Source organism: Zootoca vivipara, chromosome 6, assembly GCF_963506605.1.
Source record: "Zootoca vivipara chromosome 6, rZooViv1.1, whole genome shotgun sequence".
Lineage (NCBI taxonomy): Eukaryota > Metazoa > Chordata > Lepidosauria > Squamata > Lacertidae > Zootoca > Zootoca vivipara.
This window is the reverse complement of record NC_083281.1, coordinates 85,536,511-85,553,084: the sequence shown is the minus strand read 5'-3', so window position 1 is coordinate 85,553,084 and position 16,574 is coordinate 85,536,511. Positions and strand designations below refer to the sequence as shown.

Sequence of the window (16,574 nt, the reverse complement as noted above, 5' to 3'; positions counted from 1 at the left end):
TGAGGGAAACCGGATCAAACATACAACAAGTACCCAGGTTGAAGAAGAAGAGTTTGGATTTGATACAGTGGTGCCTCGCTTAACGAATGCCCTGCTTAATGAAATTTCCGCTTAACGAAAGGATTTTTCGAGCGGAGGTTGCTTTGCTAGACGAATTCATTTTACGAAAAATTCATCTAGTGAATCGCGGTTTCCCATAGGAATGCATTGAAATTCAATTAATGTGTTCCTATGGGCAAAAAAAAAATTCAAAATAAATTCAATGCATTCCTATGGGATTCGCCAGACGAATTTTTCATTATAAGAAAAGACCTGTGGAACGAATTAAATTTGTCTAGCGAGGCACCACTGTATCCCGCTTTATCACTACCCGAAGGAGTCTCAAAGCGGCTAACAATCTCCTTTCCCCTCCTCCCCCACAACAGACACCCTGTGAGGTGGGTGGGGCTGAGAGACTTCAGAGAAGTGTGACTAGCCCAAGGTCACCCAGCAGCTGCATGTGGAGGAGCGGAGACGCGAACCCGGTTCCCCAGATTACGAGTCTACCGCTCTTAACCACTACACCACACTGGCTCTCACACTGGTTACGAATGGCAAATTCGGAAATACAACAGTGTAACCGGCCGATATTCTCAGTCACCAATTTATAGACCTATAACACCAAATGACAAAATCATACACACAAGAATATGTAACATTCAAACATCATAGAAAAACGTATGACAAGATTCAGTCCAAATATCAGTCCAAAAAGTATCAAGTCTTAAATGCAGCTCATGTAGGGCATCCGTACGGCATGTGAAAAGGTTCCAAGATGTTTTCAAGTAGATGAATGAGGATCTAGGTAACAACGGAGTATCCAAATGTGGTAACAAATGACGGTGGCAATGGAGTATCCAAATGAAAATGAGAAGCAACAATGGATGGTGACAAAAAAGATGAGACAAGGTTACCCAGGTTATATACCTTGTTTCGCCGGAACTGGCTTCTTCAGTGAGTAGAATGCTGTCTATTATAAGGGAATATGTAATCAGTTCTTATACCACTAAAAAAAGACAACAATGCACTTACAAAAACATACTTACATCGCATTCATAGATAAGATACTAACTGGAACTCCCAAGTGTTGACTCCAAGTGTTAATGCAAATACTAGGTTAAACTTCAATATATAAAGGTCTGGAAGCAAACAAACTACAGGAACCTTTTCACATGCCATATGGATGCCCTGCATGATCTGTATTTAAGAATCGATACTTTTTGGACTGATATTTGGACTGAATATTGCCATATGTTTTTCTACGATGTTTGAATGTTACATATTCTTGTGTGTATGATTTTGTCATTTGGCGTTATATGTCTATAAATTGGTGACCGAGAATATCGGCCGGTCACGCTGTTGTATTTCTGAGGGGAACTGGAGGCAGCAAAAATGAGAAACTATGAACCTGTTCCTTCAACCACGGTGACATTCACACCATTATTCCACTTTAGTCAGTCAGGACTTCTTCCTACAGAGAATCCTGGGAACTGTAGTTTGTTCCAGGTGCTGAGAGCCATTAGGAAGCCCCTGTTCTACCATTCTTACGGCGGTTTAACAACCGATCTCTTGTCCCAGGGAGCTCTGGGAACTGTAGGCCTGGGAGGGGAATGGCAGAATCTTCCCAACAGCTCTGAGCACCCCTTAAAAAAACAACTACAGCTCCCAGGATTCTTTGGGGGAAGCCATGACTGTTTATAGAGTGCATGCCTGGTGGGATGTGGCCAACGCCCCCCCCCAAACTGCCAATTCTCCCACCACCAGACACCGCTTGCGACTCCCCCGCATCCTTCCCGATAAAATTAAAACACAAGCAGGTTCAGAGCAAAGGTAAGAGCAGGTAAAGCACAGCTCAAACTTGGGAGCAGGGGAGAGCAAGGAGGGGAAAGTGGAATCGATTTTCTTCCGGACATACAAAAAAATATTCTTATAAAACTAGACACAGAAATCCAGCAAGTCGGACTAGAGTACAAAACTGGTTCAGAGCTGGAAAAGGAGACCCGTGTCCCCTAAACCCCACAGGAAAGGGGGTCGGCATCATTCCAACCCCTGCCTCTCCTACCCCCATATCCATGGGGGAAGACCTATCCTGCTGGGATCTGTCACAGGATAGAACAGGCTTGGTGGCCTTCAGATGTTTCGGACTACAAGAGGTGGCTGCTGGGAGTTGCAATTTCATGGCCCTCACCTGCCATTTCCTGGATGTCATTTGTGCACAGTCCTGCCCTTAGACAGAATCATAGAATTGTAGTGCTGGAAGGGGCCGTGAGGGTCATCTAGCCCCACCCCTGCAATGCAGGAATCTTTCACCCAAATGTGGGTCTAGAACCCACAACCCTGGGATTAAGAGTCCCATGCTCTACTGACTCAGCTATCAAGGGTTTGGTGATGACAGGCAAGACTCAGAGCAGCCTCCTCCAATTTTGTACCCTGTGGCTGTTCCTGAACTCCGAATCCCATCAGTCCCAGCAATGGCTTGGTCCAACGGTTGGGGCTGATAGGAGTTGGGAGTCCCCAAAATCTGGAGGATTGCAAATTGGGGAAGGCTGAGCCAGGGGTTCAGATCACCTTCCTTTCGTAAGTCTGGCAGGTCAGAGGGGAGAGCTGAACCTTACATTCCTGGCTGTCCTTCCCCAACCTCAATATGCCATCAGACTTGAGAGTGGTGAGGTGATTAGAGTGTCATACTAAGACCTGGCAAACCTGGGTTCAAGTCCCACTCAGCCATACAACAGAACCATCCTTTTCAAGGCAACCCTCTTCCCAAGCCTGGCAAACCCGGAATTGGACTTGATAATCAGATAATGCCAATTATCTGATTATATTATTCTTTATTTGGAGTTGTTATTTTAAGCCTTGTACAACTGTACTCATCTTACGTGTCTATTTTATACTTTTGCTTCTTTCCGTCCTTTGATTCCCATCTGTTGTTACAGCTTCTCTCTCTGTTTTACAGTGGTACCTCACAAGACGAATGCCCTGCAAGATGAATTTTTCGCAAGACGAATGCGTCTTGGGATTCTATGGGTGACTCGCAAGACGAATTCGTTTTGCGAAAAATTCGCCTTGCGGATCGCGGTTTCCCATAGGAATGCATTGAAATTTAATTAATGCGTTCCTATGGGCAAAAAACAAAAGAAAAGAAATTTCAATGCATTCCTATGGGAAACTGCGATTCGCAAGATGAATTTTTAACAAAACGAATTGACTCGCGGAACGAATTAAATTCGTCTTGCGAGGCACCACTGTGTATACATTATAAAATGAAATTGGTGGGTTTTTCCCTCCAACTCCTTGGCTATGAAGCTCACTGGGTGGCCCTGAGCCAGTTGCTCCTGCTTGGCTTAACCTACCTACCTCACAGGATCACCTACCTGTACCTCACAGGGAAATCAAAGCATTTAAAAAAAATCCTTCCAGTAGCACCTTAGAGACCAACTAAGTTTGTCATAGGTATGAGCTTTTGTGTACATGCACACTTCTTCAGATACTTCAGATCTCAAGAAGTGCGCATTCACACGAAAGCCCATACCTATGACAAACTTAGTTGGTCTCTAAGGTGTTATTGGAAGGAATTTATTATTATTATTTTTCTCGACTTTGTCAGACCAACACAGCTAGCTACCTGTAACAAATCAAAGCAAGCGCCCATCTGCCCCGGCTGTCAGGGAAGCCATTTCTGGTGCTGATGGGATTCAGAGTCCTGCAGGGTAGGATAAATTCTGACCCGGGTGCTGCCCGTCATCCCCGCACCCTTAACCCACAGAAAGAGCAAGACTCTTAGGGGCACGAGCGACATCCCGGAAGCGGCAAGCGAGGGCCGTAATTGAAAGCATTCCTGGACACCTTCCAGGACTCCTGCGGGAAATTCCAGGTTGGAGGGAGAAGGAGAAGAAGAAGAAACGCTACACAAAGAGGCCGTTGGGGAAACATGGAACTATAGGACTGTCCCATTGGGCAGAGGGATTTTGAACCCGCTTCTGAGCAGCACCAGGCAAACGCACAGCCCCACCCCGACGGCCACCAGCACCCCTGCCAGGGCCTTCAGGAAGGAAGTCCGGCTGCGGGTGAAAGAGGGGGGCCCCATGATGCTCAGCAGGGCGGTGCTCACAGTCAGCGTGTACACGATGGAGACCCCCGTGTTGAGGGCCACGATCTTGCCGAACTTGGCAAAGGGGGCAATGATGCAGAAGAAGAGGGGGACGGTGGCCATGACGGTGGTGATGGCGCTGGAAACGATAGCGACGCCCACGTGGTTGACCGCCTCGATTGTCCTCCACTGGCGGCTGGAGTTGGGGTCCTGAAAAAGCACGAGGGGGTGGGGTGGGGTGGGGGGAGAAGTGTGTTACAAAAGAAGATAAAAGTGTCAACACTGAGCTGGGGCATCCCCTAAAGCTAAAAACAACAGCAGATCAAAGCCAGATTTGAACTTGCCGTCAAATTTCTATACTAATACGAATACGCTAATATTTATTTACCATATTTATTTATTTATTTCCCGCCCATCTGGCTGGGTTTCCCCAGCCACTCTGGGCAGCTCCCAACAGAATATTAAAAACACGATAAAACATCAAACAAGGGCTGCCTTCAAATGTCTTCTAAAAGTCAGATAGTTGTTTATTTCCTTGACATCTGATGAGAGGGCGTTCCACAGGGCGGGCGCCACTACCGAGAAGGCCCTCTGCTTGGTTCCCTGTAACCTCACTTCTCACAGGGAGGGAACCGCCAGAAGGACCTCAGAGCTGGGCCTCGGTGTCCGGGCTGAACAATGGGGGTGGAGACGCTCCTTAAGGTATACTGGGCCGAGGCCATTTAGGGCTTTCAAGGTCAGCACCAACAGTTTGATTTTTTGCTCGGAAACATACTGGGAGCCAATGGAGGTCTTTCAGGACTGGTGTTATGTGGTCTCGGCGGCCACTCCCAGTCCCCAGTATAGCTGCCGCATTTTGGATTAGTTGTAGTTTCTGGGTCCCATTCAAAGGTAGCCCCATGTAGAGCACATTGCAATAATCCAAGCTAAACATCTGGATAGGTTTGTCCAAACGATAACGTTTTTTAGAGCAGGTACCTGCTTGTGTATCAAGGGGTAGGGAGTTGCAAATCATGCCACATTTTAAAAAATGGAGTTCTTACAAATGTGGAACAGGGAGTGCTCTTCTGCTAGGAAAAAAAGAGATGCTTGAGTTTAGCAAGAACTTCTCCCTTGTTCTCTTAGAATGGCGATGGTGCCCACCTGAGCTGAGCTCTTGCTGGGGGGGGGGGGAAGCCCTGGGAATAGGTATAACATGACACCTGTAACAAACCTGATCAAAGCAGTCGAGTGGGCACTTATGGGGTAAAAAGGTAAAGGTAAAGGACCCCTGGATGCTTAAGTCCAGTCAAAGGTGACTATGGGGTTGTGACGCTCATCTCGCTTTCAGACCAAGGGAGCCGGCATTTGTCAACAGACAGCTTTCGGGTCATGAGGACACAGAACACTGTGACAGAAGCCAGAGTGCATGGAAATGCCGTTTACCTTCCCTCCACAGCGGTACCTATTTATCTACTTGCACTGTGTGCTTTTGAACTGCAAGGTTCGAAACTGCAAGGAGATGGGACAGAGCAACGGGAGCTCACCCCGTCGCGGGGATTCGAACTGCCGACCTTCTGATCAGCAAGCCCAAGAGGCTCAGTGGGTTAGACCAGGGGTCCTCAACCCCTGGGCCACGGACCGCTACCGGTCCGTGGATCAATTGATACCAGGCCGCCCAAGGAACATTTAAATACAATTAAATTAAAATTATTAAATCAAAACAATCTAAATAAAATATAAACAGTCAACGTCCTCCCCTTAGTGGGCCGTGGTAAAATTATCAAATGTTGACTGGTCCGCGGCAATAAAAAGGTTGGGGAGCACTGGTTTAGACCACAGCACCACCCGCGTCCTTATTATGGGGTAATGTGATCTTGTTGGTAGACTAGCCTCAAGTTTTTAAGGGCTCTATATACTAATAGCCAAACCTTGAATTTGTCCCAGTAGTGAACCAGGGCAGATCTCTGAGCTGAGGGTCTCACTCCTTCAGCATTCTGCACTAACTGCAGCTTCTGGACCAAGTGCGAGGGAAGCCCCACACAGAGCACATTGGAGTAATCTATAGTCTTGAGACTTGCGCCATTTGTTGTCATAAAATCAAGAAAAGGTATTTATTTACAGTGGTACATCAACTTACGAATTTAATCCGTTCCGAACGAACCTTCGTAAGACGGAAAATTCGTAAGTCAAAGCCAATGGGGATTTTTTTTAAAAAAAAATCCGTAAGTCGAAAAAATCCTATCTAAAAATTCGTAAGTCGAAAAAAACACATCCAAAATGGCGGACGGAACTCTGTTCGTAACTAGAAACATCCCCAAGTCAAGTCATTCGTAAGTCGAGGTACCACTGTATTTATTTATTTATTTATTTATTTATTTATTTATTTATTTATTTTAAAAAAGGACAGCTGTCCTACCTCCGCCAGGTGAAGCGGCAGGTTCTCTCCTGCCAGAAGGAACCCTTCCACGAGATGGACGCAATAGTCCACAGAGGAGCCGACGAGGATGGAGAGGGAGATGGCCTCCACTGCGCCCATTTCCCAGCCGGACAAATACATGATGGTCACTACTAAGCATACGACCCCTGCAGGGAGGACACATACGTAGGGGTAATGAAATGAAAGTTAACTATGAACGTTAGGAAGGTCTAGTTGGAGAGCTTCTGCCAGTCAGAGCAGACAATGCTGGGTCAAATGGACAGATAGTCCAATCAGGCAGGTTCCCGCATTCTCAGGAATCCAGGCAAGGAAGCCAAAGTTTCAAAATCACAACTAGGTACCTACCTAAAATGGTGAGCAGCACAGAAAGCAGGAGGAGGACGTGCGTGGTAAATATTGCAACAGCGGCGACACAAATCACGAGGGAGAGGATGAGGCCATATAGGGCACTCTGCACACCTGGGAAAGAGAGGCGGGTGGGTGGGGAAGAGATTTCATTTATTATGTTTAAAACATGCACACAAACTGTTTATCCAAAGAAGTGCAGGGAGGGCTGCAGCTCAAGTGGCAGAGCATCTGCTTTGGGAAAAGGTCCAGGCTCAACCCCCAGAGGCACCTCAAAGGCAGGAATGGAAATGTCCTAGAGAGCTGCTGCCAGTCAGTGTTGACAACACTGAACTAGATGGGTCAATGGTTGGAATCAGTATAAGGCAGCTGAAAGGCCTTGGGTCTTTGGGGGAACAGCTTCTTGTATGCAGAAGGTCCCACATCCAACCTCCCACTAAAAGGATTTTGTGGTGGGCCATGAGAAGGTGTTTTTTTGCCATTGCTGCATTTTAAGGGGTTGGACTAGATGATCCTCGGGACCCCTTCCTGCTCTACAATTCTATGATAGCCTATGTTCAACCCTTTGCCAACGGAGAGCCATTCCGAACTGGAATCAGTCTGACTTGGCAACTGTCCCCTGAATATGTCAATGGCCCTTGCTCACCAGGTCTCTTAATAGCTCCGCAAGTGGGGCGCACAATTTAGGGGAGCCCCTGGTGGATACCTGCATCTTTCCCTCTCATAAACGATGCTTTCTTGCCATTGCTGTAATTTTATCACTTAATTTTTCATTTCGTTGCAATGTGCTTTGAAAACAATTGTTTCCAAATACGTAGATACCTTTACCCAGTCAATAGATTCTACCAAGCCATCCTGGGGCGGCAGGAGAGGAATAATTCACAGCTGCCCCAACAATGAGAGATACATTTGCATTTCTATCCCACCATTTCTCCAAGGAGCTCAAGGTGGAGTATGCGGTTTTCCACAATCTCTTTTTTTATGTATAATTTTTATCAAATTTTCTGTTTTGCAATTAAGAATATTCATTTAAACATCCTTAAAATATCAATGACTTCCCTTCCTCTCTTTCCATGGTTCATTTTGCATATCATAAATCCCTGCATATTTTACATAAACTAAACTATTCAGTATTCCAGTAACAACAACAACAACAACAACAACAACAACAACAACAATTATTTATATCCCAGCATCTGGCCGGGTCTCCCCAGCCACTCTGGGCGGCTCCCAACAGAATATTAAAAACACAATAAAACATCCATCAAAACTTGTTCACTCTGTTCAATTGATCTTAATGCTGCCAACGTTTTCAAGCTGGTTTTCTACAATCTCCAATTTATTCCTACAACAGCCGTGTGAGGTAGGCCAGGCTGAGAGGCAGTGACCCAAGCGAGCTTCAGGGCTGAGTAGGGATTTGAACCCTGGTCTCGCCCAGGTCCTAGCCTGACACTGGCTCTCTAGTGTAGAAGTTGGACTAGCTCCACAGAGAGATGGGTTCAAATCCTCACTTAACAGGGCAGCCTTGGGGCTAGCCTGCTTTGGGAGAATAATAGAGGTGGGTGGAGCACAGACATGCAAATCACTCTCAACTCACAGTGTCTGCAGTGAATGGATACTCCCAATTTGCTGCCATTGACCCCATTCACAGCCATCCCTGGTTCTCCAAGTGGCTCCTTGAACAGGTAAAGGTAAAGGGAACCCTGGTCCAGTCGTGATCGACTCTGGGGTTGCAGCACTTATCTCGCTTTACTGGCCGAGGGAGCCGGCGTACAGCTTCCAGGTCATGTGGCCAGCATGACAAAGCTGCTTCTGGTGAACCAGAGCAGCACACGGAAACACAGTTTACCTTCCCGCTGTAAAAAAGGTAAAAGGTAAAGGGGCCCCTGACCATCAGGGGTCCAGTCGTGTCCGACTCTGGGGTTGCAGCGCTCATCTCGCTCTATAGGCTGAGGGAGCCGACGTTTGTCCGCAGACAGCTTCCGGGTCATGTGGCCAGCATGACAAAGCTGCTTCTGGCAAACCAGAGCAGCACACGGAAACGCCGTTTACCTTCCCGCCGGAGTGGTCCCTATTTATCTACTTGCACTTTGATGTGCTTTCGAGCTGCTAGGTGGGCAGGAGCTGGGACCGAGCAACGGGGGCTCACCCTGTTGCAGGGATTCGAACCGCCGACCTTCTGATCAGCAAGCCCTAGACTCTGTGGTTTAACCCACAGCGCCACCCGCGTCCCTTCCTTGAACAGGAGATGGAGGCAAAAAAAAAAGCCACTTACCTATGATCTCCATGAAGATCTGTTTCCAGTGCTCACAGGTCTGGAAGCCCCGGCGTAGAGCTGATCCTTCGGGGAACTGCTGGAGCTGATCCTGGAGGAAAGTTTCCCACTTGAGATAGTCAGAGTAGGTTTGAAAAGACGACTTCCCTTTGTAGGTTGTCTGAGAGAGACAGAAAGGGGTTCCCACTTCAGTCCTCAGGGTCTGCCTTGTTAGACTCCGAACTGAGATTGATCCAGCAGAAATCAAAATTTCAAATATACTGGACAACATTTTTATAGAAGTCACTGTCCAAAGATGCTGAGGAAGCCCCGTTGAGGTACATGCTGTGAGCCTGCGATATATTCTTTTGGGTCCAAAGTTGCATCAATTTTGCATCTGTGAACTCCTTCCTAATGGACGTCAGTTTTCTGCGGGTCTGAAGGGCTTAGATGTTTGGATTAAGTTTCATGCACTAATGGTGACTATCTGCAATGATGGTGGGGGGCTTTTCGTTACAAATATATTTTGTGCTATTCAGATATTCTTCCTTGTTCAAGGCATCTGTGAGGCACAGAGAGGCTCTGTGCCCTGAAATCTGGTGACTATATCTCCCTTACTCAATGAGGGCTAGAAACTTTACTTGTAGAACTCAAAAGATGAAGCGGTTGGGGATAACTTTCTTAGTACAGAAAGTATTGATCTGATGTGTAGAGATCTTTCCTATTCTACCTAATTCAAGAGGGTTCTGGAAGATTCCTGATGTTTGGGTTATTCCTTTAGAGAGACTGATTACAGCTGGCTTAAACTGATTCTCTTATCTCATCTAAACTTAGTTGGTCTTTAAGGTGCTACTGAAGGAATTTTTTTTATTTTACTTCTTATCTCATCTGTCAAAGTCATGCGGACTATAAAAGTAAGGCCAGAAGGAGCCTGGGTTTCACTTCCTATTTCTATCTCTTTTCCTTCTGGTGTGGTGTTCTGTACATAGTATGCTTGGTGCTAAGGTTTAGACTTATTATAAGTTATTGTAAGTTTAAGTTAAGTCTGCTGCAACTGGATTTCTTATGAACAGTGCCAATCCTGAATGTCTTATTTGTGACCACTATGCTAATTTGCCTTCAGAAGCAGTAAAGCTCTGCTGGATGAAATACAATTGCCTCTGGCCTATTTTGGGGGAATCCTACAACATGTTTTAAGTTTTCATTTGGCTAACTATACATTGGAAATCTGCTCTGGCTCAATATTGAGTAGAATTTCAATGACAACAACACACACAAAAGGAGTACACAAAAGAACAAAAGGTTTTCATCACTGCTTGTCCTGCTCAGAGTAGACCCAACTGAAGTTCACAGACAGGGTGAATTCAGGTCCATTTATTATTTCAAGGAGTCTACTCTGAGTATATAGCTCAGCTGGCTCAAAATCCAAAGCAGCTGCAATGGGGGTGACAGAATTCGGGTGGGGAGTCCTCACCGATTCGAAGGCCATGGAGATCCATAGGACTTTGCCTTCCTTCACTCCCACCGCCCCATGGGAGAGCTGTCCAGGAAGGAGGTTTGGCTCGGGAAGATTCTTGCATTCTGGGTGCAGCATCTGAAGGACAGTGGAGATACTGTATCCTAGAAAGATAGGGGATAGATAGATAGATGTACGGTTCCTTTTTGTGCAACCCAGCATACTTAACCATCATGGTGAGGCTTTCGATGCCTGCTAACCCTGGAAACTGCAGGAGTGGAGAGTTGCTCTTGTGTTCGAATCCTGCATGTGGGTTTCCCACAGGCATCTGGTTAGCCACTGTGAGAACATGATGCTGGGACTAGATGGGTCATTGACCTGATCCAGAAGGCTTTCCTTTTTATTTTTCAACAATTTTTATTAAATTTTCTGTTTTGCAATTTAAAATAATAGAATCACAGAGTTGGAAGAGACCACAAGGGCCATCCAGTCCAACCCCCTGCCAAGCAGGAAACACCAGCAAAGCATTCTTGACATATGCCTGTCAAGCCTCTGCTTAAAGACCTCCAAAGAAGGAGACTCCACCACACTCCTTGGTAGCAAATTCCACTGCCGAACAGCTCTTACTGTCAGGAAGTTCTTCCTAATGTTTAGGTGAAATCTTCTTTCTTGAATACTCATGGAAACATCCTCAAAATATCAATGACTTCCCTTTTCCCCTTCCCATGGTTCATTTTGCATATCATAAATCCCTGCATGTTTTACATACAGTAAACTAAATCATTCAGTATTCCATTATTAAATCCATCAAAACTTATTTGCACTGTTGAATTTATCTTAATGCTGCCAACTTTTCAAGTGTACACAATTCCCCCCCATATATTCAATAAACATTTTCCAATCTTCTCTAAACGTATGTTCTTCTTGTTCTCTTATTCTATATGTTAAGTCTGCAAGCTGTGCATATTCCATCAGTTTAAGTTGATATTCTTCTTGGGACCTCATTCATTTTCCATTTTGGGGCTAACAAAGCACGGGCTACAGCAGTGGCATACATTAATAACATTTTCTGACATGTGGGAATTTCAGTCTGAATGATTCCCTAACAGAAAACAGAAAGGACTCTGGGGTTTTTTGGGACAGTACTTTTAAACATTTTTTTCAATTAATTTTGGATTATTTCCCAATACTCTTTTACCTTTTACAGGTCCACCACATATGAAGGAACGTTCCTTCAACCTCCTTGCATCGAGCAGGCTATTATAAGGTTCTTATCTTAAATTCTCCTGAATTCCAGCTTAAGACTGTGACTAAATGAGTATTGTTTGGCTTGGACGTTCCTTGGCTTAAAAATTCCTCTTCACACAAAGCATATTTAAACTAAGAAACTCCCTGCCACAGGAGGCGGCGATGGCCACCGACTTGGAAAGCTCTAGAAGAGGAATGTAAAAATTCATGGAGGAGAGGGCTTTTGAAGACTACGAGCCATGATGGCTGTGCTCTGCCTCTGGTTATCACAAGAGAATCTTGGCATTCAGGTCTTGCTTGTGGGCTTTCCATCACTGACATCTGGGCAGGCAATGTGAAATATACTCGGAGTCGAGAGTGAATTTCATGCTCTTTATTCAGCTTGTAGTCATCAAGGAGAAGAAGAGAAGAAGAATGCCTTTTCCCCAAAACCATCTGCTTATATACATTATTTACACAATGGGCTTTGCGTGATTGGCTACTTCAGGGCTACACCTGTGGGCCAATCAGGTTGCGGATTCACTTCTGCCAGCTGCCTGATTGGCTGCTCCTGCAGGCCAATCAGGTTGCGGATTCACTTCCACCTGGAGTTGGATTGGGTGGCTCCTGCGGACCAATCAGACTGCTGATTCTGGATCCTATTGTTCTATGATTCAGCTCAGTACATAACACAATGTGAGGACAGGATGCTGGACTAGATGGGCCCCCTTCGGCCTGATCCATGCATATATAACCCTGTGTGTATCACACAACTTTGTTGGATTCACGGGGCGTTTCCATTTATGAAAACCTATGAATTTTTGCAGAATCATTGCGTCTAAGATGCACTGATTCCAGAAGAGAGGATTGATTGATCAATGTGATGAATAAACACAAACACAATGAAAGAGTTTTAATGTAGCAAGAAGGACAGCATCCATGTGGGTGAAGGAAGTCACATGGGCATTTGGGTAAATGGTGAATAGGGTATAGGGTTAGATGTGGGGAATCCGTTTATTTAATATATGTTGTGTACAGTGCTGAAATTGTATGGCAACTAACGTGTAATATGAATTTAATAAATAAATAAAGGGGGGAAAGCAACGAAAAGAGAAAACCTACACATTTGATGGCGCATAAAAGGTAAAGGGACCCCTGACCATTAGGTCCAGTCGTGACCGACTCTGGGGTTGTGCGCTCATCTCGCATTATTGGCCGAGGGAGCCGGCGTATAGCTTCCAGGTCATGTAGCCAGCATGACAAAGCTGCTTCTGGCAAACCAGAGCAGCACATGGAAACGCCGTTTACCTTCCCACTGTAGCGGTTCCTATTTATCTACTTGCATTTTGACGTGCTTTCGAACTGCTAGGTTGGCAGGAGCTGGGACCAACCAACGGGAGCTCACCCCGTCACAGGGATTCGAACCGCCGACCTTCTGATCAGCAAGCCCTAGGCTCAGTGGTTTAACCCACAGTGCCACCTGGGTCCCTTATGCACCTTATGGCGCATAGTAAGGGGCAATTGTGCCGTCAAAGCACACAGGGAGTTGGAAATAGTCAGAGATGCCCAGTTCGTGGCATGTTAGCAAGGTGTTACTCAGAATTGTGCATGCACTGAACATTTTACACACACACACACACACACACACACACACACACAGTGCTTTTTTTCTGAGGGTACACGGGGGTACGCATACCCCTGAACATTTTGTGAATCTAAGTTTGGCCTCATTGAGGGGCAGTATTTCAATATGAGTAGGAAAATGAGAGTACCCCAAAAATCTTGGAGACTGCTATCAGCAGATGAAAACATTAGCAGGATTGCAATAACACTTGTAATGTAGCAAATACTATGGAGATAATGGAGCGGCATAAAATATGGACTACTGAATAGTATGCACTTGAAAAGGACTTGTGGGGGGGGGGGAGGTGGGAAGTCCGGAGATTTGGAGGAATCTTTAAATATGGATGTATATGGTTATATTGTTATAATTTTATACTTGTAAAACCAAATAAAGATGATTTCAATACACACACACACACACACACACACACACATTTGGAAATAAAAATGATATGCATGCAATTCATGGATTTTACAATGGATGTCACAAGCAATTGGGCAAACAATCATAGAATTGTAGAATTGGAAGGGACCAAGAGGATCTAAATTTAGCTCAACCCCCTGCAACACAGGATTTTTTTGGCCAAGGTGAGGCTCGAACCAACAATCCTGAGTTTAAGAGTTTCCTGCTCTACCAACTGAGCTATCCTCACTTGAGACTACCGAGAAGGACAGAAGCATAGGCAAGGTAGACGGGCCCCGGACCCTCTAGTAGTTTCCACTGGCTCCCTCCCCTTTCCTGTCGGCTCTGCATACCTCTGTGATAACAAAGACACCCCCCCCCCTACTCCAAATGGTGGGCAACAATGCTGGAAGAGGAGTCGACATACCCGAGGGCAGGCACTGGGCTCCTCCCGGCTTGACCAGCTCCATGTTGCCGGCAATAGCTTTGCAGATCCTACACAGGTTGCCAATCTCTTTGAAGAGGTCGAAGCCATCATCGTAGATGACGCTGCCCTTTCACAAGGAGACACAAACAGAAAGAGACAAACACATGAGGCAACGGGATCAAGTCGGGGAAGCAGAGACGTTGCTGGAAAGGGAACCCCGGGGTGTGCGTGTCATCCAGACTGACCCTCAGTCCTGTACAGGACCTGCAGTGCAGGAAATGGTACGATGGCAGCATCCCATGCAAAATGGCTGGTGAGCTCAGGAGTAGAAAATCTGGGGGTTTTTTTTTGACAAAGTAATAACCATAAATAAATAAGGATAGAAATGTGGAACTATCAAACCTCCCAAAATGTCAACACCTCTTGCGATGGTTTGACCCCCTTCTACAAACATATGTTCATTTATCATTCATAGCTATATCCCACACCTCTTTATCTTTATCATAGCTATATCCCACACCTGGCTATTGTAATTCGTGCAGCTGTCAATAAATCTGTGAGCAAGTCCTTCCTAGCCTGCAAATCTTCCACCCCATCGTAAATTGATAATAATGCTACCCTCTGGACTTTCGGTCAGTTTTAACTCAGTGATTTCTGTTAGGTCCTTAAACACGCTTTGCTGGAAAAAAAATGTACATATTTACACCCCCACCACATGTGAACATAATTCCTGTTTCCCAGCACCCCTTCAATATAACACCGAATATTCCTTGTTTATTTGACTTAATCTGGCTGGCGTTAAATATCACCTCCAAATTAATTTATAATAATTTTCTTTTATTCTTATAGACAACATTTTCAACGTATGTTTTTCCCATATTTCCCCTCGGCTTTGATCTATTCACCCTGTTGTCTCCTTTCCCCACACCTCTTTTAACTGATCTTCTTGATCCTCCGTTTCTAGTAATATTTTAGAAATTTCACTGGTTCCCCCTTTTATAACTGTATTTTCTTCTTTAAGAGTATCTGTTTAGCATGCAGAAGTTCCCAGTTTCCATCCCCTGCAACATCTTCTGGCCACTTCAGATGCTCTGCAGGCATAAAGTAAAGGTAAAGGAACCCCTGACCATTAGGTCCAGTCGTGACTGGCGCTCATCTCGTGTTATTGGCCGTGGGAGCCTGCGTACAGCTTCCAGGTCATATGGCCAGCATGACAAAGCCACTTCTGGCGAACCAGAGCAGCGCACGGAAACGCCGTTTGCCTTCCTGCCAGAGCGGTGCCTATTTATCTACTTGCACTTTGACGTGCTTTCGAACTGCTAGGTTGGCAGGAGCAGGGACTGAACAATGGGAGCTCACCCCGTCATGGGGATTCGAACCGCTGACCTTCTGATTGGCAAGCCCTAGGCTCAGTGGTTTAACCCACAGCACCACCCGCGTCCCAACAGGCATATCTGCAGGCATATTGGACAGATCTAGCCTGGTCCCTTGTAACAGCAGAGAACTAATCTGGGGAGAGCAGAGAGGGTATTGCATTCCTCCAAACCCTCCCACCCTGCGCAAGAAGGCAGGTGTACCATGTCTCCGATGACGTGGTTGTCCATGCGCTGGGACCGGTTTACCCCTAGGATCCCGAACACCACAAACACCATGGCTCCTGTGTCCACTAGGGGGCGCACCGCCGGTTTCCCACAGCTAGCGTTCCCGCAAGGGTTGAATCCAGAAGTGACGGACAACTTGACTTTAGGGGAGGCTGGAGGAGAAGATGTACAGGAAAAAGGCTGCGATTAGGATCTTGCTGAGAATTGTTTGCTTCGTTTAAACTTAAGAACTTATGAAGAGCCTGGTAGCTGGGTCAGACCAAAGATCCATCTGGTCTAGCATAATAATAATAATAATAATAATAATAATGTTATTTATACCCCGCCCATCTGGCTGGGTTTCCCTAGCCACTCTGGGCAGCTCCCATCAGAATATTAAAAACACAATAAAATATCAAACCCTATACAGGGTTGCCTTCAGATGTTTTCTAAAAGTCAGAGAGTTGTTTATTTCCTTGACATCTGATAGGAGGGTGTTCCACAGGGAGGGTGCCACCACTGAGAAAGCCCTCTGCCTTGTTCCCTGCAACCTCACTTCTCACAGTGAGGGAACTGCCAGAAGGCCCCCAGAGCTGGACCTCAGTGTCCGGGCTGGACGATGGGGGTGGAGACGCCCCTTCAGGTATACTGGGTCGAGGCCGTTTAGGGTTTTAAAGATCAGCACCAACACTTTGAATTGTGCTTGGAAAT

The 16,574-nt window shown here is 45.9% G+C and overlaps 1 protein-coding gene across 1 annotated transcript in view; it reads right to left on the bottom strand.

The window, feature by feature from the left end:
- Nucleotides 1–3,689: 3,689 nt before the first annotated feature.
- Nucleotides 3,690–16,574, bottom strand: part of DISP3 (dispatched RND transporter family member 3) — a 71,750-nt gene continuing 58,865 nt past the window's right edge. Inside the window, exons 15-21 of the mRNA XM_035119553.2 lie at nucleotides 15,861–16,036; nucleotides 14,284–14,410; nucleotides 10,622–10,767; nucleotides 9,169–9,328; nucleotides 6,894–7,007; nucleotides 6,528–6,694; nucleotides 3,690–4,339 (exon numbers count right to left, since the gene is read on the bottom strand). Coding sequence (XP_034975444.2) covers nucleotides 3,977–4,339; nucleotides 6,528–6,694; nucleotides 6,894–7,007; nucleotides 9,169–9,328; nucleotides 10,622–10,767; nucleotides 14,284–14,410; nucleotides 15,861–16,036 — 1,253 coding nt within the window. The 3' untranslated portion in view covers nucleotides 3,690–3,976. The remainder of the gene's footprint in view (nucleotides 4,340–6,527; nucleotides 6,695–6,893; nucleotides 7,008–9,168; nucleotides 9,329–10,621; nucleotides 10,768–14,283; nucleotides 14,411–15,860; nucleotides 16,037–16,574) is intronic.